Here is a 27,737-nt window from a genome sequence, read left to right on the forward strand (position 1 = left end):
TAGAAAAGTTCTTGGACTCCCACCACTTACCAAAACTCAGTCCGGAGGCAACTGCAGAATTAAATAAACCCATAACCGAGGTAGAGATTGAAACAGTCATCAAGGATCTCCCAACGAAAAAAAGCCCAGGCCCAGACGGCTTCACTACAGAATTCTACAAAACATTCCGAACAGAACTAACCCCAATCCTCTACAAGCTCTTCAAAACAATAGAGGAGGAAGCAACCCTCCCAAACTCATTCTATGAAGCCAACATCACCTTAATCCCAAAACCGGACAGAGAACCATCAGAGAAGGAAAACTACAGACCTATTTCTCTGATGAACATTGATGCTAAAATTCTCAACAAAATCCTAGCCAATAGAATTCAAAAAATCATCAGACAGATCATTCATCCGGATCAAGTAGGATTCATCCCTGGGATGCAGGGATGGTTCAACATTCGGAAATCCATAAATGTTATAAACCATATCCAAAAACAGCAAAACAAGAACCACATAATAGTTTCAATAGATGCAGAAAAAGCTTTCGACAAAATCCAACACCTCTTCATGCTAAAAACTCTAGCCAAAGTAGGCATAGATGGGAAAATCCACAACATAATCAAAGCAATTTATGAAAAACCCAACGCCAGTATCATACTGAATGGAGAAAAGCTAGAACCCTTCCCACTGAGATCTGGAACAAGACAAGGGTGCCCGCTATCACCACTGCTATTCAACATAGTCCTAGAGGTACTTGCAGAGGCCATAAGACAAGAAAAAGAAATCAAAGGCATACGTATAGGAAACGAAGAAGTCAAGCTTTCACTATATGCAGATGACATAATCCTATACATAGAAAAACCAGGAGACTCAATACAGAAACTGCTAGAACTTATACGAGAGTTTGGCAGAGTGGCGGGGTACAAAATTAACGAACGAAAATCAACAGCCATAGTGTACGCAAATAACACCAAGATGGAAGAAGATCTAACCAACAGGATACCATTCAAAATAGCAGAGAGAAGTATGAAGTATTTGGGAATAAATCTAACCAAAAGCGTAGGAGACCTATTCGAAGAAAACTACAAACTATTTAAAAAGGAAATTGAACAAAACCTCAAAAGATGGAATAACATCCCGTGCTCCTGGATAGGCAAAATCAATATCATTAAAATGTCTATACTACCACAAGCAATATACATTTTCAATGCAATTCCAATCAAATTGCCCAAAACATTCTTCACGGAACTGGATACAATGATTCAAAAGTTCATCTGGAAGCACAAAAAACCACGAATAGCTAGAACCATCCTGAAAAATAAGAAGTCAGCAGGGGGAATCACAATCCCGGACCTCTGGACATACTATAGAGCAGTGGTTATCAAAACAGCCTGGTACTGGCACAAAGACAGAAAGGAAGATCAATGGAATAGAATAGAAGCACCAAAAGGGAACCCACACAAATACAGCCAATTAATCTTTGACAAAAAGACCAATGACAGCTCAAGCAAGTGGGAAGGCCTCTTTGGTAAATGTTGTTGGGACAACTGGCTGATAGCCTGTAGAAACAAAAAAATAGACCCACATCTATCACCATACACTAAGATCCAATCTACATGGATAAAAGACCTAAACCTACATCCAGAAACCTTCAAACTCTTGCAAGAAAATGTAGGAAATACCCTGCAAGACCTAGGAGTAGGTCCCGACTTTCTAAGAAGGACACCAAAAGCAATAGCAGTTGAGAACAGAATAAACAAATGGGACCTCATCAAACTAAGAAGCTTCTGTACAGCAAGGGAAACAATCAACAAAGTAAAAAAGCAACCCACAGAGTGGGAGAAGATCTTTGCACACGATATAGGCGATAGGGGGCTAATTTCCAGGATATATAAAGAACTTCAAAACAACCAAAAAACCAAAACAAACAAGCCACTCAAGAAATGGGCACGGGAAATGGGCAAACATTTCACAAAGGAACAAGTCCAAATGGCAAACAAACATATGAAAAAATGTTCCAGCTCCCTAGCAATAAGGGAAATCCAAATTAAAACATCGATGAGGTACCACCTAACACCAGTAAGATTGGCCCACATAAACAAGAACACCAACGACGCTTGCTGGCGAGGATGCGGGGAAAAGGGAACCCTACTCCACTGCTGGTGGAGCTGCAAATTGGTACAGCCTTTATGGAAATCAGTCTGGAGAACACTCAAACAACTCAAAATCTGCATACCATATGACCCAGCAATAGCACTCCTAGGAATATATCCAAAACACCTGTTTTACGACAAACCAACATGCATCCCTATGTTCATTGCAGCACAATCAGTAATTGCAAAAACATGGAAGCAACCGAAATGCCCATCAGCAGAAGATTGGATAAGAAAGCTTTGGTTCATCTACTCCATGGAATACTACTCAGCTATTAAAAAAAACAAAATGCAGTTCTTTGTGGCTAAATGGGTACAACTGGAAACTATAATGCTAAGGGAAATGAGCGAATCCCAAAAGATTAGATACCACATGTTTGCCTTGATTTAACCTGTAATTTTTTGTTTGGTTGTTTGTTATTTTTTTTTTTTTTTGAACCTGTCATTGATACTGTCTCAACCCAGATGTTTCGAAGAAGGGAACTTGCATTATTTTTAACATATTGTTTACCCAATACTATGTCAATTAATTCCATAATGTTGTATATTGATACTGTGGCCTCGTTGGGGCTTTTAACTGACTGGATCTTTACTCGGTTAGACCTATTTTCAGACCATAGAAGGTCTCCCCAAGAGGCCACTGAACTTATCTGGACAATAAGACGCTGAACTTTATGCTAGGCATGTGTCTGCAAGCAATGAATCTCAACCGAACTTGAACTATGGTTATGCAACAAGGTGGAGGAATCCACCATGGGGGGAGGGGTATGGGAGGGGTGGGGGGAATCCCCAGCGCCTATGAAACTGTACTACACAATACAATGTAAGCAACAATAATAAAAAAAAAAAAAAAAAAAAAAAAAAAATTAACAAAACACATAATCTTCTTCCTTCCTTTTCATTGCCAAAAGCTTGTTAATTTCTAATTCTGTGTTGTCCTTGGGCACACGATGAATGTTAGACACCCGAATAAGCCTCCAAGAGCTGACCACATTCAATTCCTGAAAAGAAAACTCGGGGTTGAGCTGTGGTCTGCTGGCGATCAACCCAAACCCTAGTCCCTTCAAGCCAAAACCTCAGGGACCCGCTGTCTCAGTGGGCGACAGCCACAAGGGCACCTCGCAGGAGCGTCACCATGCACACATGCACAGCTCACCATTTGTTTCCCTTTGTGCAGAGCAACGATAAGTTGAGGCGGCACCTGGCAGAAGTCATTGCACGTTGCTGCATGTGGGGCAGGAATAGAGTGGCCTTTGGCGAATACAGAGCAGTAGCCCCCCTTGTGCGGTACCTGAAGTCCAACGACACCAATGTGCACCGAGCCACTGCTCAGGCCTTGTACCAGCTCTCAGAAGACATCAATAACTGCATCACCATGCACGAGAATGCTGCGGTGAAGGTAGTGATGCATGCCCCTGTCTGGCCGAGGGAGACTGGGAGGCAAGGATGGGGCTTCGCTCACAGCTACATTGGAGCCTTCTGTGGCTTGTGTTGGGTGGAAAGACAGCTTTTCAAAATTTAAAAATACAATTATATGTCAGATTAAATATTATTATGACTTAATAAGTAACGGTAGCAACTAAAAAGTGGAGGAACTGACCGAACTTAGACTACAACTTGGCAATGGTTTTTCGTAGTTTTTCACTATCCCTTTGTTTTTCGTGGACACATGCTGGCCGCAGATGTTGTGGAGTACGGTGTTGACATGTCAGCAGTACGCGTGTCCAGTGGGGTCACATCGGGCAATCAGCATCTGTCACCTCAGGCATCATTTCTGTGTGGGAAACGTTCAGAATCCTCTATTAGCTGTTTTAAAAACAGTCAGTTAGTTGTAAAACCATGGCTGTCTTACTATATCTAATCAGAGGCTACTCCCACCCTCCAGTACCCCTGAATCTGTGCCTGACCTATCAGTACCCTGTCACCCTCTCCCTTCCCTGGCTCTGGGGGTCTTTTTCTATTCCCTGCCTTTATGGGTGCCCCCTTGTCGATTCCGCATGTAAATGAGAACACACAGTATTTGTCTTTCTGTGTCTGATGTAGTTCCTTTAAAATCGTGACCTGCAGCTTTCCGTCCGTTTGATGTAGGTGAGTCATTCCGGTCTTATTGCAGCTGAATAATATTCCATTGTGTATATATATTCTGGATTTTCTATATCCATTTTGTCACCATGTCTCAAGTATTAAGAATGTTGCTGCAGGAACAATGAGTGTGCAGATATATTTCAGTGTACTGCTTTCATTTCCTTGGACTGTCTCTCTGGTAATGGGGATTGCAGGATCACATGGGAGTGCTAGTCCTGGTTTCCTCAGGAAGTCTTTTAGTGTTCCCCATCAAGGCTGAGCGAATTTCGATTCTCTTCAACAATGTGTAAGAGTTCTCCTTTCTCCCCATTCTCATCAGAATTTATTTTTGCCCTTATTCATTTATTTCTCTGAAAGATATTTTTTGTTTCTTTGAAGTTTTAATTTTGAGTTGCATTTCCCAGGGGAGATATGATATTAACCTTATATGTATCTGTTCGTGTTTTGTGGACTTTTGTTTTTTAAAGATTTTTCATTTTATTTTTATTGGCAAGTCAGATATACAGAGAGGAAGATCTTCCATGCAATGATTCATTCCCCAAGTGGCTGCAACCGCCAGAGCTGAGCCAATCCGAAGTCAGGAGCTAGGAGTTTCTTTTGGGTCTCCCACACAGGTGCAGGGTCCCAAGGCTTTGGGCCATCCTCGATTGCTTTCCCAGGCCACAAGCAGGGAGCTGGATGGGAAGCGGGGCTGCCGGGATTAGAAATGGCACCCATAAGGGATCCTGGCCCATGCAAGGCGAGGACTTTACCAGCAGGCTACTGCATGGGGCCTTGTGTCTTTTGAGACATATGTGTTTGGGTCATTTACTCATTTGAAATTGAACTGCATGGGTTTATGCAGTTTATTTGTTCGAGTTTCTTTTACCTGCTGGGTATTAATGCCAGGTTTGGTCAATGATTCACAAATATTTACTGCCACTGTGTAGGTTGTTTCTTTACTCTGTTCACTGTTTTCTTTAACGTGCAGAACCTTTTCGGTTATACTGTCCTATTTGTCAATTTTGGCATTTATTGTCTGTGCCTTTGGGACCCCTATCCAATATTTTCCTGGACTAGTGCCTAAGTGTTTCCCCTGTGTTGTCTTCTAGCAATTCCATAGTTTTGGCTCATACATCCAAATCTCCAATCTGTTTTTGGTTTATTTTTGTTCGTGGTGAGAAATGGGAGTCTGTTTTCTCTGAATCTAGTTTGCCCAGCACTGTTTGTTGAAGAGAGGATCATTTTTCAAGTATGTACCGTTACTGTCTTTGTTCAAAATCTTTTGGTTTTACATACGGCAGTTAGTTTCTGTTTGTTTTTATGCCAATGCCATACCGTTTTAGATACAATAACTTTGTAGCACATGCTTAGGCAAGGAGCTCAGTCAGGTCTCCCACAGGAGTAGCAGGGAACCATCACCACTGCCTCCCAGCAGGTGCTAGCAGGAAGCGGGAAGTGGAAGTGGAGTCTGAGCTGAGGCCAGGCAGTCCACTGTGGAATGCAGCTGTCCTGATCAGCAGCTTAACCACCAGGGCAATGCCTCGTCTGGAAGCATTTTTGGAGTCAGGCATCATAATACCTTCAACTTTGTTCTTTCGCCTAGGAATTCTTCGGCTATGGAGAAACCTTTGTGATTTAGTTGCTTGGGATTTTTTTTTTTCCAGATCTATGAAGACTATCACTATAATTTGGTAGGAATTACATTGCCCATTACATTGGACAACATGGACATTCTAATATTAATTTTTCCAAGGTGTGTGCGAGAGGGCATTTCACTGTTTCGCAGCCTCTAATTTCTTTTATCAGTGTTTTGCAGCTCTCACTGTAGAGATTATTCATTTCTTTGGTTAGATTTATTCCTTGATGTTTTGTTTTAATTTCTGGTAGCTCTTATAGCTGGGATAGCTTTTTTAAAGTTCTCTCTTGACAATTTCATTATTAGTGCATTTTTAAAAAGTTACTGATATTTACATGTTGACTTTGTGTCTTGAAACATTGCTGAGTTTGTAAGTTCCATCAGGTTTTGGGTGGCGTCTAGGTTTTTCTAGATAACAAATCATTTTGCCCACAAACAGGAATAACTTGACCTTCTCCGTTGTTTTGGGGTGCCCTTTCTGTTGCCTTTATCCCCCAGAGGAAGATTTCTCGTGCCACAGTAAAGAGTGATGGGAGCAGAAAACATCCTCTTCTTGTTGCTGACCTTTGTGGAATTGATTTGAGCGTTTTCCCATTCAGTCTGATTTTTATTATAGAGAAGTTGAATTTAAATTGAACTCTTTCCAGCATCTATTGAGATGATCACTTGGTCTTCTTTTTTAAATATTTATTTAAGAGACAGAGATAGGGCTCACATCAACTGGTTCATTCTCAAATGCCTGCAGTGGCCCTAGCGGGAATCGAAGCCAGGAGCCGGGAACTCAATCCAGATTTCCTGTGTGGATGGCAAAAACCCAGCTCTGTGGGCCATTGCCACTGCCTCCCGGAGTCTGCATTAGCAGGAAGCTCACGCAGGATGGGTGCCCCAGCCTCTGGACCAAATATCGGCTCTGATCTTATAGTTTTGGTCCTTCATTCTATTGAAGTGCTGCATCACATTTGTTAATGGATGTGTGGTGTAAATCCCATGTGATCATGGTGGATTATCTGAGGAACTATTGAATTCTATTTGCTAGTATTTTGTTGACAATTTTTGCAACCCACATTTGTCAGAGACACTAGTTTATGGTTTTCTTCTTTTGTGAAGTCCTTGTCTGATCTTGGACTCACAGTAATCCAGGATTTGTAGAAATAGTTTTGAAGGGTTCCTTTCTTCTAAGTTTTTCTAAATAATTTGAGAAGAATTGATGTCATTTCTTCCTGGAAGGTTTGATGAAATTTAGCAGTGAAGCTCTCTGGTCCTGGGATTTTCTCAGTTACTCAGGAAACTTTTTAAAACTAATCCAGCCTTTTTTACTTTGTGTTGATTTCTTTGGAGTTTCCACGCCCTCAGAGCTAACAGTCTGAACTATGATAACAAATAACAATTCAGTCTTCTTGTTAGTAAGTGTGTGCATCAGGGTTAAAAAAGCTTCTGAAAAGGTTTATTTATTTTGGAGCCTGAGTAGTGGCCTGACAAGCTAATCCTTTGTGTGCACCGGGATCCCATGTGGATGCTGGTTCATGTCCCGGCTGCTCCACTTTCCATCCAGCTCCCTGGTTATGACCTGAGAAAATAATGGAGGATGGTCCTGGTTCTTGGGACCTTACATGCTTGTGGGAGATCAGGAAGAAGCTCCTGGATTCTGGCTTCAGATCAGCTCAGTTACAGCTGTTATGGTCGTTTCGGGAGTGAACTCACCAGATGGCTACGGCAGCCAGAGTTGGGCCAGGTTCAAACCAGGAACCAGGCATGCCACCCAGGTCTGTCACGTGGGTGGGAGGGGCCTACGTATTTCAGTCATCCGCTGCCATTTTGAGCACATTAGCTGTACTGGGGACAGAGCATCTGGGACTTGACCTGGAGCTCTGATGGAGGACACAGTGAGTTCACTGTGTCAAGGCAGCCCCCAGGTTTTCTTTCCCTGTAACTGCTGCACAGGACGGTTTGCACCTGTGCCACGGAAAGCGCTTCGAGTATATAGATGACAATAAATACAAAAAGAACATGTGAGCAGCTTATATGTATTAAGAATAATTGGCTTAAAGTATTAAAGAGTGAGCATTTTTATGTTGGTTAGGATGTTATTTGGGATATCTGCTCCCATATAAGACTGCCCGGGTTTAAGACCCAACTCTCTCTATTCTTACAAGCAGCTTCATGCTAAAGTACACCCTCTCTGTGCCTTTCAGGTTACACACACACTCATGTGTCTGCACACACACATGCACGCAGACACTCACTCGTGCACACACATGTTCTGGGTGGACACTTGGCCTAACAGCTAAGATCCTGGTTAGGAAGCCTGTGTCTGTTTCATAGAGCCTCTGCTTGACTCTCGGCTCCAGCTCCCATTCGTTTTGCCTGTTCAGACACCAGGAGTCAGCAAGGGACACCTGAAGTCCTTGAATTTCTGCTACCTACAGCCAGGAGAGACCTCGGTCGAGTCCCCAAGTGCTGCTTTGGCCAGGCCACTGTGGATATTTGAGGAGTGAACTAGCCAACAGAAACACTCTCTTTGCTTCTTGAATTAGAAAACAAAAAACTCCAAGGTTTAAATATTACTTTTCTGTGCGTGTGTACCCTGCTTGCTTGTACAATATAATTCACTGTTGATTACCTTAACTTGGTGCCTATCACATTTTGTACCTACACCCAAAAGAAGTTTGATCTTGTAGGTAAGAGTTAAAACCCCCAATTAATCCTACCCAGTCAAATCTAGATATGCCAAATATGAAACACATGAAGAATATGACTCTGAAAATGTCAACTGGTAATTATTTGAGGCAATTATTTTAATTTATCCTTCAAATCTATATACTGGTCGAAGACTACGATGTTAATTTTTCTGAAGTTAAACCCAATTTATATTTAAAAATGTCAGCCTTTTCAATACAAATCTGTTTCTATGACACATAAATCAGACCAAATTAGTTCCTTCTAGCATGGAAAGGATCTTTCAAACTAACTTTTTCTTTAAGTGAATTGCAAAAATGTATTGAATGTTAACTTCACGTTGCTATATACTGATAAAAAGTCTGTCACTTCTGTGTGATTGTGTTCACAGAAAAAAGGTATCTCTCTCTCTCTCCTCACTTCCCCACCCTCCACAAATAAGTGATTTTCTAAGAGGCGGGTGTGGGTATTGAAGACATCACTGAAGATTCCAGTACAAAGGCTTCCATCCCCCTTCAGGGTGCTGAGTTCAAGTGCTGACTGAGCTCCTGGTCACAGCTTCCTGCTAACACGCACCTCGGGAGGCTGCAGGCAAGGGGCTCGAGTGGCTGAGTCCCTGCTCCACACATGGGAGACCTGGACTGAATCCCCGGCTCCTGATCTTGGTTGGACCAGTCTGGCTGCCATGCTTTTTGACGAGTAGACCAATGGACAGGAGCTCCTGGTCTCTGCCCCTCTGGCTAGATGCCTGTCATGCCCTTGAAGAAGAGCATTTCTAGACTGCTTATGACGTGTTCACACGAGGGGTGGTTTATAGGCCATGGTGCAGGTGATGTAAGAGCCAGGTGTATTTGTGGTTCTCGATGATTTCTTGTCCTGCAGGTCAGTATTTGGCTCAGAGTCACCGGGGAATTGTACCCTGCCGAGCCAAGTGTTGGAACCCTGCTGGCATACCGCACAGTTTCCGTGTGCTGGGAGAAGCAGGCAGGTGGAGGACAAGCAGGATGAAGGATGGGAGTGCAGGAAGCACATCCAGAGAGCAGGGATTGGGGGCTGCAATAGACATGTTGGGGCCTTCACTGCTTCTTCTACAAGGGCACTTCAAAGAGGTCTTAGAAAATGAAACTAAAGGACAAGTTTAATTTGATGCTATTTTTGTTATTCCTGTATAGTTTTTCCCTAACAGCTGTTTTCCATGACCTTTCCTAAAATCCCTTATCTTCTCATTCTGTTCGCAACCACCTGCTATTTCTGCTGGAAGGAACTGAAGAGCAGGACCGCTTCTCTAAAATCATTCTCCAGGGACTCGGAGGCAGGACCTCCAGGCGAGGCAAGGCGCACACGTGCACATGCCGGAAGCAGATTCTTCTCCTCTTTCCTGCCCCACTGTGAGCCCCAGACATCACGGAACTACTGGTGGGAGCGTCTGTGGGCTTTCAGGAAGGAAGAGACAAGCAGGCAGGGGATGTGCTGGGTGTTGTTCAAACAAATAGAATGTGGCTGTTACTTGGAGAGGAAAAGAGGAGAAGATGAGAAAGATCCCAGATTTCAAGCCAGATAAAGAGGGCCATTCCATTAGCTGAGAAAATACCCAGGTATACCAGGTGGCCCAGTTTCCTATAGTAACCATGTCATAGCTAATTTTTAAAAAATTGTTTGCAAGATAGAAATAGAAACAGAGAGATCTTTCATGTACTGAGTCACTCTCTAAGTACCCATAGCAGCAAAGGCTGGGCCAGGCCAAATTCTGGAGCCAGGGTTCCAGGACAGTCTCCCATGTGGCCCTGCGCCAACACCTGCTGCCTCCCAGGATGTACTGAGCAGGAGACTGGAAGCAGTGGAGCCAGGCCTGGAACCCCAGGATTTGGATATGGGGTACAAGTTACATTGTTACTTATGATTTATTTAACTTATTTAAAAGTCAGAGTTACAGAGGGCAGACGGGGTGGGGTGGGGAGACAGGCAGAGATCCTCCACCCACTGGTTTACTCCCCAAATGGTTTCAATGGCAGGTTTGTCTGAAGCTGTGAACCAGAAATCAAGAGCTTCTCGTGGGTATCCCACAGGGGTACAGATACCCAAGGCCTAAGACCAGGCCTGCTGCTTTCCAGGCCACAAGCAAGGAGCTGGATTGAGAGTGGGGCAGCGAGAACATGAACTGGCACCCCTAAGGGATGCTCCGTGTGGAGGATTAGCTTGCTACACTACCTCGTTGGCCCCCAAGTGGTATCTTAACTGCTGTATCGAATGCCTACTCGGATGGATTGTAATTTGATGTGTGCCTGCCAGCGATTCCATCACTTTGAATGCATCTAAGCCTTCTCCTTTATTTTGGCAAATCCCTGGCTCTTTTTACTCATGTCTGCGACTGCCACTTTCTGGCAAGACTCACCAGTCTTGCCAACATCCCTGCTGCAGCTGCCCATGAGCCAGTGTTGAGCGCTCATCCACCGCTGGCAGAGCTACCCCGTTGCCTTCTTTGGGAGGCATTTCAGTCCACGGCAGCCCTTTTAGCCTGCAGTTTCAGCCTCAGTGGAAGCCAAAACAATGATTGTGTGTGGTCAGCTGGACTCTTAGGTGTAAAGCACTGGTCTGCAGTAGAAATGGCATGCTAAGTCATGTATGTAACACTGCATTTTCTAGAAAAGCTACAGTTTTAGAAAAGATAAAAAAAAGAGGGAGTCAGTTGTAGTGATGCATTTTTATTTAACCCAAGATATCAAAATCTATGTTATTTTTAACATAGAATGGGTCTGAAAATGCATAAAAAAGATAACTTGCATATTGTCTTTCTTTTTCTGTACTTTAAGTATTTCAAAATGCAGCACTTGGGGAGAGCAGGCATCTGTTCAAGCCTAGCATTAAGACGCCCACGTCGCGCCTCCAAGGACCCAGGCTTAAGCTCTGCTTCCAGCTCCTGACTCCAGCTTCCTGCCAGTTCAGCCCCTGGGAGGCCGAGGTGGTGGCCCCAAAAACGGAGGCCCTGGCTTCTTGCTGTGCCCTGGGGCAATGTCTTTCATCTCAGGCATTTAAGGAGTGAGCCAATGACGTCCTCTCTCTCTCTCTCTTCAATTTCTGGATCTGTCCATCAAACTCAAAGTTATGCCTTAATGAAACAATGAGACACAAAAAACCGTGGTGTGTTTTACAGCACACATCCATGCTCACCAGGGGCGAGTGGTTTCCTTAGCAGACGGAGCAGACAGCACCAGACTAAGGACAGGGGGCCTTGACAGGCAGCGTCCACGGAGAGATGGGATGCTGTGAACCGTGGCAGGTAAGATGTTTTTGGCAGAGCTGAGAGGAGCCTGGAAATGTTCTCATTTCTACTTTGGTGTCTTAAAAAGGAGGAGGAAGAGCTGTCAAAGTAAACTTGAGATGTTAACAGGTTAACCAGGAGTTCTAGAAGCCGGAGGAAGAGTAGATTTCAAAAGGTTTTGTGTTTCAACAGTGCTAACAGGTCATGGGGGATTTCCTGACTCGCGGTTCTGTTGAAAATGGCCCTGCAGCAGAGCCTTCCGGGGAAGACTCTCTTCTATACAGGCCAGCCCTGTCCCTGCCCTTACCTCTGCCGCTGCCCTGCCCCTGCCCCTACCCCTGCCCTGCCCCTGCTAAGTGCAGGAAGATTGGGTCACTTCAGGCCTGTGCACATTGCATTCACAGAACCCGCCCAGGGAGCTCAAGGGTTACTATGAGGTGGAGTTGTTGGGAAGTATATTGAAAACATGGCATATGTATCTAATACATAAACCTAAGCTATTTGCTCGTGAGAACACAAGTAGAAAAGTGCAGTGTGGCATGAGGAGGGAGAGAAATCAGAGAAAAAAAAACTGAGCAAAAGACAAGCCTTTTCCTAATAAAAAAATGAGTGAACGAAAGGAGGACGAGCACCTATCCAAGGTATTTAGTGTTGGATTTGTTTTTTGCAAATGTCTGCACCAGGCATGGGAAAGCCTCAAGATGGCCTGTGACTTTCGGAAAGGCAGGAAATGAAAAGGGGTGCAGAAAATACAGCCACAAGTTTGCCCAGTGTTGGCAGAAGCAAGCAGGAGCAGTTGAGTCTTGGAGGAGCCAAAGGATTGTCTTGTTGCCTGCTGGCCTCAGCTTGTGACATGGCACCCAGAGGGCAGGCGGAGGCAGCCCAACGCTGCTGACACACCCAGCAGAGGAAAAGTGGCGCCTCGCTAGTTGTTGGGAGTCAAGTTAGTGGGGTTTTAGACCCTGTGCTCACCCAGGTACTCCCACCGTCTCTATAATTTAAAGTGTCGTCTGAGCTGCTTTCTGTTCATGACAACCCATACGATTCTGCAGCTTTGTACGCTTAATATTGCTAGTAAATGCCTTGGTGGGACCGGTGGGGTCAGTGAATTTATATCCCATAGAGTAATACACAGAATCAGTGCTGGTTGAGGTCTTGTCGGTGTGTTTCAAAAAGTTCAAGGAAAATGGAATGGAAAGTTTGTTTTGCTGCAAAAAAAAAAAAAAAAAAGGTTTTGAAATGCATGCACTGTTTTTCATAATATATTTTTTTCACTTAAAAAATCTAATGGCTTTCTAAAGCGATCATTGACAAGCACATATATCTAAAACGTACAAATTGGATACATTTGCTCTCGTGCACACACGCATACACACGTGCACACACACACTTTACCAAATCAAGATGATGACCTCTCACCATGTCTTGGTTCCCCTTAGTAATTCTTGCCTTTGGCTTCCTTTAGGATGAACAGCAATCATGTTTTCTGTCAATGTAAGTTAGTTTATATTTTCTAGACTATAATATGGGTAATTCATGCAGCATGTAGCCACGCTTTGATCTAGTTGCATTCACTCTGCTTGTTACTGTCACACACCCCCATGGTCCTAAATCAATGGATATTGAGTTCTTTGCAATTTGGGATTTAATATGAATAAAGGTGAGGTGAGCATTGAGGCATTCACGGGAAAGTCATTATGAGGATGTACAATTCCCATTCTTTTTTTTTTTAAAGATTTATTTATTTTTATTGGAAAGTCAGATATACAGAGAGGAGGAGAGACAGAGAGGAAGATCTTCCCTCCGATGATTCACTCCCCAAGTGAGCACAATGGCCGATGCTATGCCGATCCGAAGCCAGGAGCCTCTTCCAGGTCTCCCACGCAGGTGCAGGGTCCCAAAGCTTTGGGCCATCCTCGACTGCTTTCCCAGGCCACAAGCAGGGAGCTGGAAGGGAAGTGGAGCTGCTGGGATTAGAACCTGCACCCATATGGGATCCCGGGGCGTTCAAGGCAAGGACTTTAGCTGCTAGGACGTGCCGCCGGGCCCACGATTCCCATTCTTTTGTAACTAATACCTAGAGGTGAATGACTGGATGATATTGTAGGTGGATGTTCAACTTCTTTAGAACTTACCAAAGCGTTTGCCTGTGTCATTGTGCCATTTTACATTCGTACCAGGTATACATGAGGACATCTGCGCCAGCACTTGGTGTGGCCAGACTTTTATTTTAGACACCCTAATAGGTGTGCCATGGGATCCCAAGTTCTCCATTTCAGTTTTTCTAGTGGCTGATGGGGCAGAACATCTTTTCGTGTGTGCAGGTGCCAGCTGTGTCACTTCTTGGGTAATGTTCACATTGCTTGACCTTTGCTTTGTTTTCTTATGAATGAGTTTTGAGAGTTCTCTGTATATTCTGGATGCAATCTCTTTACCAGATGTGTAATTTGCAAATATTTTCTCCCAGTTTGTAGCTAGTCTTTTCATTCTTTTAACCATACCTTTTGAAGATCAGAAGTTCTTGATGTTGATGAGGTGTAATTTATCTTTTTTTTTTATGGGTCATGCTTTTGATTTCATATCCAAGAAATATTTGCTGCACACATGGTCACAAGGATTTCGCATATTTTCTTCAGGAAGTTTTATAACTTTTGGTTTCAGATTTAGGTCTGTGATCCAGTTGAGTAAATTTTTGTTTACAATTCTAAGTATAAATTGAAGTTAATTTGAGAGGAGGGATTTCAACATCATTTATTGAAGAGAGAGCTCTTTTCCAATTTCTTTCGTAATTAAGAATTTGGGCCCAGCATGGTAGCCTAGTGGCGAAAGTCCTTGCCTTGTACATGACAGGATCCCATATGGGCGCCGGTTCTAATCCCAGCAGCCCCGCTTCTCATCAGGCTCCTTGGTTATGGCCTGGGAAAGCAGTTGAGCACAGTCCTTCAAGCCCGTGGGTCGCTACACCTGCGTGGGAGATCCCGAAGAAGCTCTAGGCTTCAGATTGGCCCAGCTCTGGCCATTACGGTCACTTGGGGAGTGAATCAGTGGATGGAAAATCTTCTCTGTCTCTCCTCCTCTCTGTATATATACCTGACTTTCCAATAAAAAGAATATGAAATATCTAAAAAAAAAAAAAAAGAATAAGAATCCTTTGTGTGGTTTGTCATCTTACTATATTTTCAATCTTTATTCTAACACTTCACTCTCTTAATGACTGCAGTTTTGTAATAAGACATATAATTAGGTAATGTGAACTCTTATTTTTAATGCTTTGCAGGATTCTGCTTGGAATGGGATTGAATCTATGCATATTTGGGGGAAATACCGGCAGCTTGGCAATTGTTGAGTCTTAGCAAGTGTTGTGTTGAGTCTCCTGCCACACAGGCAGGGGAGACACATCTGTTGGAATGTTCCTTCAGGCCTGCCAGCTGTGTTGGCAATGTCCGGTCATTCAGATCCAGTGTCAAGTTCATCCTAGATCGTCCACATGTGTGGTGCTGCTACTAATAGTATTTGAATCATACCATTCTCTGATTATTTACTGATGTGACACAGAACTGGAATTAATCTGGTATATGTGAATATGGAATGCTACAGCTTTGTGGTTCTTTTTTTAAAGATTTATTATTTTTTTTTTATTAGAAAGGCAGATACACAGAGAGGAAGTATTTCCATCTGCTGGTTCACTCCCCAAGTGGTTGCAACAGCTGGAGCTGAGCCAACCCGAAGCCAGGAGCCTCCCAGGGTCCCAAAGTCTTGGGCCGTCCTTGACTGCATTCCCAGGCCACAGGCAGGAAGCTGGATGGGAAGTGGAGCTGCCGGGATTAGAACTGGCGCCCATAGGGGATCCCGGTGCGTTCGAGGTGAGGGCCTTAACCACTACGCTATCGTGCCAGGCCCGGTTTAACAGCTTTGTTAAACCCACTTATTTGTTTTATCAGGTTTGTAGGTTTCATAGTATTTTTCACATAGACCATATTTTGGTTGGCAACCGTTTTCTCTCAAAGGCCAGACAATAAATATTTCAGATTCTATGGGCCACATATAGTTGTCTGTTGCAAATTTTTAAATTACATTATTATTATTTATAATTGTACAATGATGTAAAAAGCAGGTCAGGCGCGGTAGCCTAGCGGCTAAAGTCCTTGCCTTTTATGCACCAGGATCCAGTATGGACCATTCTGTGTCCTGGTGGCCCCACTTCCCATCCAGCTCCCCGCCTGTGGCCTGCGAAAGCAGTAGAGGACGGGCCAAAGCCTAGGGACCCTGCACCCGTGAGGGAGACCTGGAAGAGGCTCCTGGCTCCTGACTTCAGATCTGCTCAGTTCCAGTTGTTGCAGCCACTTGGGGAGTGAATAAGTGGACGGAAGATTTTCCTGTCTGTCTCTCCTCCTCGCTGTGTGTCTGACTTTCCAATAAAAATAAATAAATACATCTTTAAAGAAAAAAACTAGAAAGATGTGAAACTTCTCCTCAAGCCTGCGAACCATAGCAAAACATTGCGGTTTGCCAAACTTTCGTGTAAATGTCACGTCATCTGAGGGTAGTTTTTCTTCTTCTTTTCCTCCCAGATGCCTTCTGCTTATTTTTCTTGCCTGATTGCACAGGATCAAAACTCCTGAACCATGTTGAAAAGATGTGCTTAGAACAAGTACTTTAGTCTTATTTCTTATCTTGAGGGATTGCCATTCACACACCTTCAGTTTGTGTTAGCCACAGTGAGCAAATTCACACTCTTCTCCCATTACCATATCAGTGACAAATTTTCTTAGTCAAATCAAATGCCTTTTCTGTCCTATTGAGTTTATCTTATGTGGTTTTACTTTTTCTTTTTCAGTTCATTATTTGGAACCACATTATTTCAGATGTTAAACCAACCCAGAATTCATGGAATTAGACCACACTTTATTCACCTGTTATTTGCTTCCTTGAGTTCGGTTTGTGAAAATATTCCAGTATGATCATTGGGAGTATTGCTCTGTCGTATTATTTCATGTAATTTTATTTTGTCTTGTTTTTCCTAGGGCCGGTTTTAATGGACCGGTTGGCAGATGTTTCTTTCTTTTTCAATTTCCTGGAAGAATTTGATTTTATTGCTGCTATTTCCTCTTAAGTACTTGATAGAATTCGTACGTAAAGCTATCTGGACATGAAATTTTCATTTTCAGAATTTGAAATCACACATGCAGTTACTTTCATCAGTAAGAGGGCTCTTTAGGTAACTTTAGTTTTTCTTCAGGGAGCGTTGGTACCTTGTGTCTTTCCAGGACTCATCTAAGTTGCCAAACGTTTTTGCATAACACCCTTCATACTTATCCCATATGCTTTTATTACAGTTGCAAACTGTGGTTACAAGGTCTCATTCCTGAAGACAGAGAATTTTTTCTTCTTTCACCCTGCACTGTAAGAGGAGGCAAAAATTCTGGCTGTCACCTTATGACTTTTACTAAGCCTCTAGAGGAAGCAGCTTTTAATTGTGTTGACTCTTCTCTGTTGATTTTGTGTTTCGTTGATTTCCAAGGTGACCTTTGCTATGCTCGTGTGCGTACTTGAGGATCGCATTTGTTCCTACCCATCGTTTCTTAAGGTGGGAACCAACTGCTTCGTACTTTTGTTTCTTTTCTTGCCTTAAAAAAAAAAAATTATGTTCAGTTGAAAGAGAAAGTTACAGAAGGAAAGATGCACACATACACAGAGAGAGAGAGAGAAAGAGGGAGAAACTTTGATCTACTGGTTCACTCCCCAAATGGCTGCAGTGGCTGCAGTTGAGGTAGTTGGAAGCCAAGAGTCGGGATCCTCTTCCAGGTCTCCCACATGGGTGCAGGGTATCCACACATTGGGCCATCCTCTACTATCTTTTTAGCCCGCAAGCAGGGAGCTAGATGGGAAGTGAAGCAGCTGGGTCTCAAAAGAGTGTCCATATGACGTGTGATCACTGGAGGTGGTGGCTTAGCCTGCTACGCCACGGAGCCAGCCTACTTCTGTTCTTCAAGTTAGAACGTTCCTGCTCATACAACTTCAGCCTCAGCCCAGAAATTTTGATGTGTGATGTTGCATTTTCATTCAGCTGAAAATATTTTCGAATTTCCCTTTCGATTTCTTCCTTGGTCCGTGAATTACTTCATAGTTTATCATTGATTTTGTCCATGTTTGAGGACTTTCTTGTGACCTCCGTGTTATTTACATGCCATTTAAAGACAGCTTGAATATCTCTTTACGATTTTGAGTTTATTTTACGGCCTGAGTGTCTTGTTTGTTCCCAGTGCCTTAGAAAAGGTTAAGTCTTCTGCTGTGGCCGGCTAAATTATTGATTGGGATGATACTTTGCCGGCTTTACCTTCAGACCAGAGATGCTCTCACCAAGAAATTGTTGAACCCACTAGGATAATAAGACACTGGACTTTATGCTTGGTAAATACTTCCAATGAAAGAACCTCAACTGAATTTGAACTGTGCTAATGCAACAAGGTGGAGAAATCCACCATGGGGAGAGGGTTCAGGGAGGGGTGGGGGGAATCCCAGCGCCTATTACACTGTGTCACATAATGCAATGCAATTAATTTAAAAATAATAATAAATGTAAAAAAAATCATTAAGAAAAAGAAAATTCAGCTATCTCAAAATACAACGTATGTGTAAAACACACACACACAAAAAAATGTACTGTGATCACAATGGTTTCTTGTTGCTCGATTATTCTTCATCTTCCTCAGTTTCCTGCATATTTATTCTCACAATGATTGTGGATGTGTCGATTTCTCCTTAGGCCCGCTCAGTCTCTTTTTTTGTGCGTATTTTGAAACACTGAAGTTAAGTACATACACCTTTTGGAATATGCATTTTGTTCTCTTAGTCGCCTCTTTATTATGAAATTACCATCCTTAGCCAAATATATTCTCTGGTTTGTAATCTTTTTCTGCTACTGTGAATGTGGACACCCCTGTTTTTTTTTAATAGTATTAGTATCCAGATTTCCTAGATTTTTCATTTCTAAAACTATTTGGGTTATTTGTGGTTTTTCAAAAATGTTTATTGATTTGAAAGTAGGAGTTACTGAAAGGAGAAGGGATCTTCCATACGCTGGATCATTCCCCACATGGCAGCGATGGCTGGGACTGGGCTGCCTGTCCCCGGTCTCCCGCATGCGTGGCAGGCACCCAAACACTTAGACCATCTTGTGCTGTTAACAGGGGCGTGGATCAGAAATGGAGAACACAGGATTCAATAGGTGCCGCAGGTGCAATGCCAGAGCCTCAGGAGGACTGTACAGGCCTCAGTGCAGTGTTGCCTCAATCGTTGTTTTCATTTAGGTGGCTTTTGTTTCTAAGCCATCAGATTCGTTCATCTTTTTTCCCCCCATAATTTTTAACTTGCCTTTATTGTCTTTCCTGTGTTTTGCATTTGCGACACTGTAGCTTTTGTCTCCAGGTTTGAGTCTGCTATTTTATGTCTCTCCCCTACCTTAACACAAGATTTTATTTATGAAACCCGTTTTATGCCGCTTTTTTTTTTTAAAGAAAAATGAATTACTACTGTTCTTTGTGTTAGAAATATTTACAACATAAAAATTTCTTTAGTAGACATTAAGAACTCTAATCGGTTCATTTTTTGTGTTCTTGCTGATGTGGTGCATATAAGATTCTGCTACAAAAGCAGCTCCCCAAAGCTGCTGTTCTTTCTGTCAATGTTTTCTTGGAGGGCCGTTCCTTTGCCCCTGTATGATTCCTCGACCTTGTATAAATAGCTGGGAAGGGCCTGGGGTATCAGATGTACCTGGGAGGGGTGGAGCCGGTGGGCCACCCCCACCAAGTCTCATCCAAACCCTTGGCCACCTCCCCTGCCCTGACCCAAAGATCTCCCTCCTCTGCTTGACAGTTAGAGGGGAGGGTACATGATGGGTCAGGATGCAAATGCCACCATCTTGACTGAGCACCTCCGTAGGCCACCTCTCACCCACTCCCCTGAGCCCCCTCTGTTGTTGTCCTGTTTCATGGATGTGGCAGCTGAGCCCTGTCGTGCTGCAGTCACTTGCTCCAGAGCACACTGGTCCAGGGAAAAGACTGGGGATGCCCGGGTGTGGACACTGGTGCGGAAGGCCTGAGCCTGGCCGAGGAGAAGGAGACTTGACAGAGGAGCCGTTGGTTCATGGGAGTCCCTCTGGTGTCTGCACCGGGTCTGCGCTCCCATGGCAGCCCCACATCCTCTCCTGGAGGAGGGTCCCAGAGGCTCCGTGTCTCCCCTTAGCTGGCACTGATTCTCTTCTGGCCTTGAAACATTCGTGTATTCCTAGTTTTTGCCGTTTAGATGCAGTTACCAGTAAAAGTTACAGGCTATGAAATTGCAACCAGATGGCTTTATAATATTTTAAAAATTCTATATATCGGTATCTATTGCAGTGGCTCCCTCACTGAAAGGTAATGATATGTTAGCTAATATCCACTAATTTGGTTAAAGCAGTTTTATAACATGTATGCCTGCGTGTTGGTATACATACCTACTCAAGATGAATACAGCCAAGATCATTGGAACCACTCAACCTGAATGCATGAGCTCTGAATTTAGTGTAAATCTTGTTTTGCCATAGATACCAAGTTTACAACCCTACCATTTATATAAACTGTTTTTCAAAAGTCTTGTAACTACTTACCCTATGGTTTGTGGGGATTTATTCTTCCATTTTTTTTCCCCTCTTAAAACCGAACTTTTATCATCAGGGGCACACATCTAGATACTAAAAATAACACTTGTTATCATTTCCAATCGGAGAAGTTAGACCCCGGGCTCTCCCAGGTCGACCATGAGTCATCCCAGGACCCCGTGCTGTCAGTCTCTCATAGTGGCTGGGAAGCAGCAATGCGCAGGTGCTGCAGTGTGGAGAGCACTGGGCCATCCTCCCTAGCTGTCACACCTCAGTCTGGCCCCAAAGACACCTCTCCAAGGAAAGGCTGGACATTCCCCGACGGAGTTGGACACATAAAATGGAAGTTTAATTCCCTCAGCAGGACCAGCTGCACAGTGTGTGGCAGACAGCTTGCTGAGCAGGTGGGATGGCAACCGGCAGGGAGCTGGGAAACCTGACTAAGGTGTCCTGCGAGTACAGGACAGGCAGCCGAGAAGCTGTTATGGTCCCTCGTACAAATAAGACAATGATGAGAGATGTCCTCTGATACTATAAACATACAAATTACTATTACCTAATCTAAAATATGTCTTCAAACCACAAGCTTTGAAAATAGAAATGTAGGTTCTGAAGCTGGGTACCAGCTCTGTGGCCAGCTCAGTTCATTCTCTCTGAAAGGATATCAAAAGTTACACGTACAGACTTCTAGAGTAATACATCTTAGAGGCTGACATTGAAGCGCCCTGGGATAAGCCACCACCTATGATATTGGTATACCATTTGGGACATAGTTCAAGTCCTGGCTGCCTCATTTCCCATCCATCTCCCTGTTGATAAGAGCCCGGGAAAGCAGTAGAAGATGAGATAAGAATTTGGGCTCCTGCACCCATCTGGGAGCCCAGGCTGAAGCTCCTGCCTCTTAACTTCGGCTTGGCCCCCTCCCCGGCCCTTGCAGCCATTTAGCGAATGACGCAGTGAATGGAAGATCTGTTTCTGTGTCACTCTGCCTTTCAAATAACTCCTTAAAAGCAAAAACAGTGCATCTTGTCCTTTTTTCCTGTCAGCTGAATATAGATGGCATTGATAGGGCACCCAAGGTCCATGCAGAGTAGCAGTAGCACCCAAAGGAGCTGGTTGGTTTCCCAGAATGCCAGAGCCCACCACAGATCTGCACTCCACAGCACCCCCACACAGCTCCATACACTGAGTTCAGCTTGACAAGCACTTGATTAGCATTTGATTACGAAGTACATTCTGCCTGAATATGAGCTTAGGAACCTTGCCATGTGGGAGATCTGATGGAGTTCCTGCCTCCTGGTTTCTTTTGACATGGCCCAGCTCCACATATGGCTGGTATTTGGCAACTAAACCAGAACGTCGAAGATTCCCTCCCTCCCTCTCTCTCTTCTCTATATCTTTCTGTCCTTCTACCTCGAAAGGCAGAATGCATAAATAAACAGTTACATAAATAGAATTTCTTAAAAATGGCAGCACAGAGTCTTTAGGCTTCTTTACAAAAGGATGAAGACTCTTATGATGCAATTTCTGCCTTTTGAAAAACTGGCAGCACTTTCTAATGTATTCCAAATATACTTTAGAGTACATTTAGATCCAGTTTCTAGTTTATTCCAGAGAGTATTTGTAATCATATGTGTGTATATACAGGCAAAATCACAGGCATGGTTTACAAGTTATACAGTATTTGCTCAACATTCTCAGACAGTTATGAATAGACCATTTGAACATGAAACTTTGGTTTTAAGCTTCCATATGTTAATTTTAGCCAGTTACAAACAGTGCTGCAGTGAGCATTCTTTTTTTTTTTTCTCTCTCTCTCTAAGATTTATTTATTTATTTATTTATTTTATTGGAGAGGCAGATATACAGAGAGGAGGAGAGACGGACAGGAAGATGCTTTGTCCACTGGTTCATCCCCCAAATAGCTGCAACGGTTGGAGCTGAGCCAATCAGGAACCAGGAGCCTCTTCCGGGTCTCCCACACGGGTGCAGGGTCCCAAGGCTTTGGGCCGTCCTCGACTGCTTGCCCAGGCCACAAGCAGGGAGCTGGATGGGAAGTTGGACTGCTGGGACACAAACCGGTGCCCATATTGGATCCTGGTACATGCAAGGCAAGGACCCCAGCCACTAGGCTACCGAGTCAGGCCCTGAACATTCTTTTAAAAATATATATTTATTTGAGACATACACCAATAGAGAGCTCCCAATTGCTGGCTTACTCCCCAAATGCCCACAGTACCTGGGGTTGGGCCAGGCCAAGGCAGGAAGCTAGACAGTCCACCTGGGGACCCCTTGACTTTGGTGGCAGAAACCAATTGCTTGGAACTGGAAAAACTCAAAACAAGCGAGTGGGAAAAATGCATCCTAAGCATGCCTGATGTGACAGAGGAAGTGATGAATGCGACAGAAAGAGGAATGGAGAATCCTCCACCTCAGTGCAGAAGCTCAGAGCAAGCATCTCCAAGCAGAGCGAGACAGGGGAAGTGTGCCAAAGGCTGGGATTGCACTCAGCCTCCCCGATCTTCAAGCCCATTAGGGGAGTGGAGACAGAGCAAGGAAGGGGTGGAGTGACGCGTGCCAAGCTGTAGATTATGGGAAGGGGTGGGGATTCCATGAAGATGCGCCAGCTGTAGTGAGGACTCGGGAATCCATCCTAAGCTACGGAGAAGCCATTGAGAAGTGGCTAATTAAAACATCTGACCTGAGTTTTAAAAGGTCCCCCCTGGAGGCTGGTCAGGAAGAATGGAGCCCATCTGGAAGCTGCCGGCTTGTCAGTGTGTGAAGACTGGCGGCTAGGGTGGGCCTGTGCTCATACGATAAAGGGTCTCCTTCGAGACACCCATATCCTACGTGAGCATACCTGGCCTGGAGTGTGGGTGCAGCTGCCCATTCCAGCTTCCTGTTTGTGTCCCCCCTGGAGGTGGCAGTAGGTGGGGGGGGGGGGGGCTCAATAAATAGGCCTCTACTCACCACTAGGGAGACCCAGATTGGGTTCCTAGCTCCTGATTTGGTCCTGGCTCAGCCTGAATATCATGGGCATTTGGGGAATTAACCCACCCATGTGAGATCTCCTCTCCTCTCCTCTCCTCTCCTCTCCTCTCCTCTCCTCTCCTCTCCTCTCCTCTCCTCTCCTCTCCTCTCCTCTCCTTCCCTCCCCTCCCCTCCTCTCCCCTCTCCTTCCCTCCCCTCTCCTCCTCTCCCCTCCCTCCCTTCTCCTCCCCTCCCCTCTCCTCCCCTCCCCTCCCCTCGTCCTCCCTTCTCCTCCCCTCCCTTCCCCTCCCCTCCCCTCCCCTCTCCTCCCTTCTCCTCCCCTCCCTTCCCCTTCCCTCCCCTCCCCTCTCCTCCGCTTCTCTTCCTCCCCCCTCCCCTCCCCTCCCCTCCCCTCCCCTCCCCTTCCCTCCCCTCTCCTCCCCTCCCCTCCCCTTTCTCCTCCTCCTCCCCTCCCCTCCCCTCCCCTCCCCTCCCTTCCCTTCCCCTCCCTTCCCCTCCCTTCCTTTTCAACTTTCAAATACATAAAATAAATAAGTATTTTTCATTTCACAAACACACACTCCACCTTAAAAAGGTCTCACAGGGAACAGGCAGCACTGAAGATGCAGTCACAGGCCCTTTTCTTTCAGCAATGCCTTAGCGATCCTGGTTTCTAGTGTCAGCCCATTTTTGTTTTAGGTTTCACCACGTTGTTTGTAGTTGCTCTACCAAATCATGAGTAAACATTGGAACTGTAGCACTTTCCTTACACCAGCACATAGCCAGGGGATGTTCCGCTGTGGGAAGACGAGGTGTGTGCTGCTGAGCCTGGTGCCTCACTCCTTACCTTGTTTCGCTGACCCTGGGCTGCAGGCATTACTGTCCCTGGTTCACAGACTAGGAAGCTTTTCTTCATGGCGCCTTCAAGTTACCGAAGATGCACGGTGAGATCTCTTAGGAGCCATTTGCAAGCCATCTAAGTAACTAACTGATGAGCTCAGGCATCAGAGAGAATGCTCATGGGCCAGGCGGCTGTGGAACCCTCTGAGGATGCTGGGACACCAGACTCACAAGCCTTCAGTATCCCATCAATTGTTTTCTGTTTCATTTCGTTCTGTCCCTGTCAATTCACTTTATCTGTTATCACTGCTCTTTATGTTGGCTGTATATACCCAGTCCTCCATGAAGGCAACTTTCCATTAATAAATAAATAAATCTCGGGCAGAGAAATCGCCATTAGTAACCAGCCCCAGTCTAATCAACTGAAAGACACTGGGAAACAGCTTCGAGGCTCCCCCCCCCCCGGGGCTGCAGGACTAGGGCAGGCCGGCCATTGCTGGCAGGTTGTGAGGGTGTTTACAACATGTGTAAGCCCAGATTTGAGATTCTAGACCAAATGACCTGAGAAATTCTTGAGTCGGTTGACGTTCACCGCCTTCTGTCATGGTGTTATTTAAGATGTTTGAGAGTTACAAAGATATCTTTTTCCTGAAGTTATTATTGCAAACCTTTTAAAGATGTACAGAAGGCATTTTACCCAGTATTTAACTTCTAGACTGTTCCGCCTTATTTGTCAAAATGACAAATTCTTGCTGACAGCTTTGGCTAGTTTTATTTATTATTATTGTTTTTTTTATTAAAGAACTCTTTCATAAGGCAAGCTTTGTGGGTTAAATTGATGTAAATTATAAAATGTGAAAGGTAATTATTTGTAATTTTTATTGAAAATATTCCAGGCTCAGCTATTGCCAACTGCTAGTATGGATTTAGCATGCTGAAATTTAAACAGAATAATATTCGTCCTTTTTTCCCCCAAATACTTTGTGACTATATGAGACATACTATTATACTGTCAGCCTATGTTTAAGAAAAGACATTCCTTCTCCAACTTAAATCTGCGTAAAACAGTCTTCATTTGATGCACACGCAAACCTGCGAAGCATTTCCATGTTGGTTTTAGGATTTTAAACTTGGCAAATAACAGATTTGCCATTTTTATATCTGTCGCAGTTGGCTCCAATCTTGTAGGTTGAAACCACAAGGTTTATCTGGCACCCGTGCCAGGTTAATACATCTACCCATGCCTTGAGTTAGTTTTGCTTCAGGACTGCACAAGAAGGGAGATAAAATTGGCGACAGTAACGTTTCCAAGTCACCGTGAGCTATACAAGGGGTCTCCCAAAAGTCCGTGGAAAATGCATGTTGTGTAAGTGCTGGCCATGATGTCCCGATTTTTTGCACCAGAATAAACTTTTCAATTGCTTTTTTTTTCCCCCATGAACTATTTTGAAGGCGCCTTAGACCTTTGGTCAGAATTTCTAGGCCTGTTAGCAAACGGAAGACCTCCTTGCGTGTTACACTCAGCTTCCTCAGGACAGAGGCTGCTGTGTGGGTTTTGTTTCCTTTAGAGGAGGCTGGGGAGGGGGAGCACGCACGGGGTGCAGTGGCGGCTTCTCGGGGTGCGTCCCTCTCCTGAGTAAAGTCACCCAGATGCTGGCTTCTCAGTGTCGCCTTTTGGAGCCTGCTGTTTGTCCCTGCCAACAAGCCTGCTGCAAGCTCGCTGCCGGTGGAGCAGACACAGTGCGGGCAGGAGCAAGTCCCTGGAAGCGGGAGTGCTGGGCCTCTAGAGGCGGGGATGGCTGAGAGCTTATCTCAGCCCCGTGATGCAGGCCCGGAGTCTTCATGTCTAAATCACTTTGGATGTGCAGCCGTTGGTTTGGCATCAGACAACTTTGGCACACACAGAAGCCTCTTTTCGTCTCCAAGCCAGCCACTGTGCTGCCGGGCTGTGAGTCTGTTGTATGGCAGTAGCTGTCCCGGCAGCCTTTTTTGGGGGGGGCGGTGGGGGCAGGGGATGATGGATGATCCATTTCACAAAAGTGAACTTCTGCAGCCAAGGATTGCTTTCCACAAAAGGAGCTGAGAGGGTCCAGAACTGCACCCGGTGTCAGGGCACAGAGACGTGTAGGGACCGCTCCCCCTAATGGAAAAGCCGTCCCCTGCTGGCGGCTGCCAGAGGCAACCTGCAGGCCAGCAAGTCGAGGAACCTGGCAGAAGCTACAGAGGCAGTTCCATCTTTCATCTCGATTCCGTTCCTTTATTTATCTAGCTTTTGAAAATGCGGGGAATGTGTTTTCCTTCCGACTCCAACCACGGAAACTCACGGGCAGCAGCTCCGTGTTGTTCGGTTACTTGGCGGGTCAGCCAGTCTCTAAGCCCGCAAGAATTAGCTTGCCGTTGGAAATTTATGAAACGCACCAGCGACTGTTTATTTGCATTTTTTTTTCCTGAAATTTATCCCAGGGACCAAAAAAAGATAAAAAAAAAAAAAAGTCCATTTTATTAATTAATTGGCAGCCCTTCTGTTCCATACACAAAGGCAGGAGGCCAGCTCATTATTTTTGGCCTTCGGTTGACCCAAAATAGTTTCCTCGTATAAGAAGCTATTCACAGACGCTCAGCGTAGGAATGACTACATTTTGGTCTTCAGGAGCGAGTAGCTTTTGGCACTCAGAAAAAAATCTCTCCTGTTTTTCCCGTGAAAACAGCAATCCCGTTGTATATAAAAGATAAACAGTGCTTGAATTAGCACATTGGTGTCATTAATGTGCCCCAAATATGCATTCATTAGCATTCCCCTCTAAGACTCCTTTCTCGCTTTCTTCACCATCAGTCAGTTTTTGTTGTTTAAGCAAACTATAAAACTCCCCAGCTGGGGCTGCCCCGTTCCTAGTAGTTCTCAACCTACCATACCCTAAGATTTCTCTTTCTCTCAGTGTCCTAGGACACAATTGAGAAGTGCGGGTGCTGAGTTAAGGCTCCTATTGTAAAAATGAAGAGGGGCTGGCTTGTGCAAACAGATGGGAGCAGCTGCAGGCGAGGCAGTGCTGAGCCTCCGTCCGGGCCACAGGCAGGGTCAGTGTGTGCTGTCTGGCTTGAGCGTCCCTGCGAGCAGAAGCATTCTCCATGCCTCTGCTTACCTGTGGGCAAAACCAGGAAATGTCTTCCTAAAGTGTGTGTTAACATTCTTCCTAACCCAGGTTTAAATATTGTGGATCCCCAGGGGACAAAATAGTGGCAGCAGCACCCACTACATGTTCCGATGGAAGCTGTGAAAACCACCGTTTGGTTCGATGGCTTAGTCTGTCTGAATACCTCCACTTACGATAAGAAACAACTTAAACGCATGCCTGTCAACTACTTCAAAAACTGATACTTTTACTGGACCGTGACTTCCTGAATGTGGGAAATCTGATTTTTTTTTTTTCCTTAGCTGGCCACTCACCAATGGAATGAGTTGTCAGAATAGGTCAGCCCAGCCCTTCGCATTCCATTTTGCCAGCAAAAAGCCTCC

The 27,737-nt window shown here is 44.7% G+C and overlaps 1 protein-coding gene across 1 annotated transcript in view; it reads left to right on the forward strand.

Annotated features, from left to right (window-relative positions):
* LOC121167496 (outer dynein arm-docking complex subunit 2-like) overlaps nt 1-27,737 on the forward strand; it is a 148,228-nt gene that overhangs the window by 92,394 nt on the left and 28,097 nt on the right. Inside the window, exon 13 of the mRNA XM_040996937.1 lies at nt 3,315-3,536. Coding sequence (XP_040852871.1) covers nt 3,315-3,536 — 222 coding nt within the window. The remainder of the gene's footprint in view (nt 1-3,314; nt 3,537-27,737) is intronic.

Source organism: Ochotona curzoniae, unplaced genomic scaffold, assembly GCF_017591425.1.
Source record: "Ochotona curzoniae isolate NIBS_2020 unplaced genomic scaffold, NIBS_Ocur_1.0 patch378, whole genome shotgun sequence".
NCBI classification, from domain to species: Eukaryota; Metazoa; Chordata; class Mammalia; order Lagomorpha; family Ochotonidae; genus Ochotona; species Ochotona curzoniae.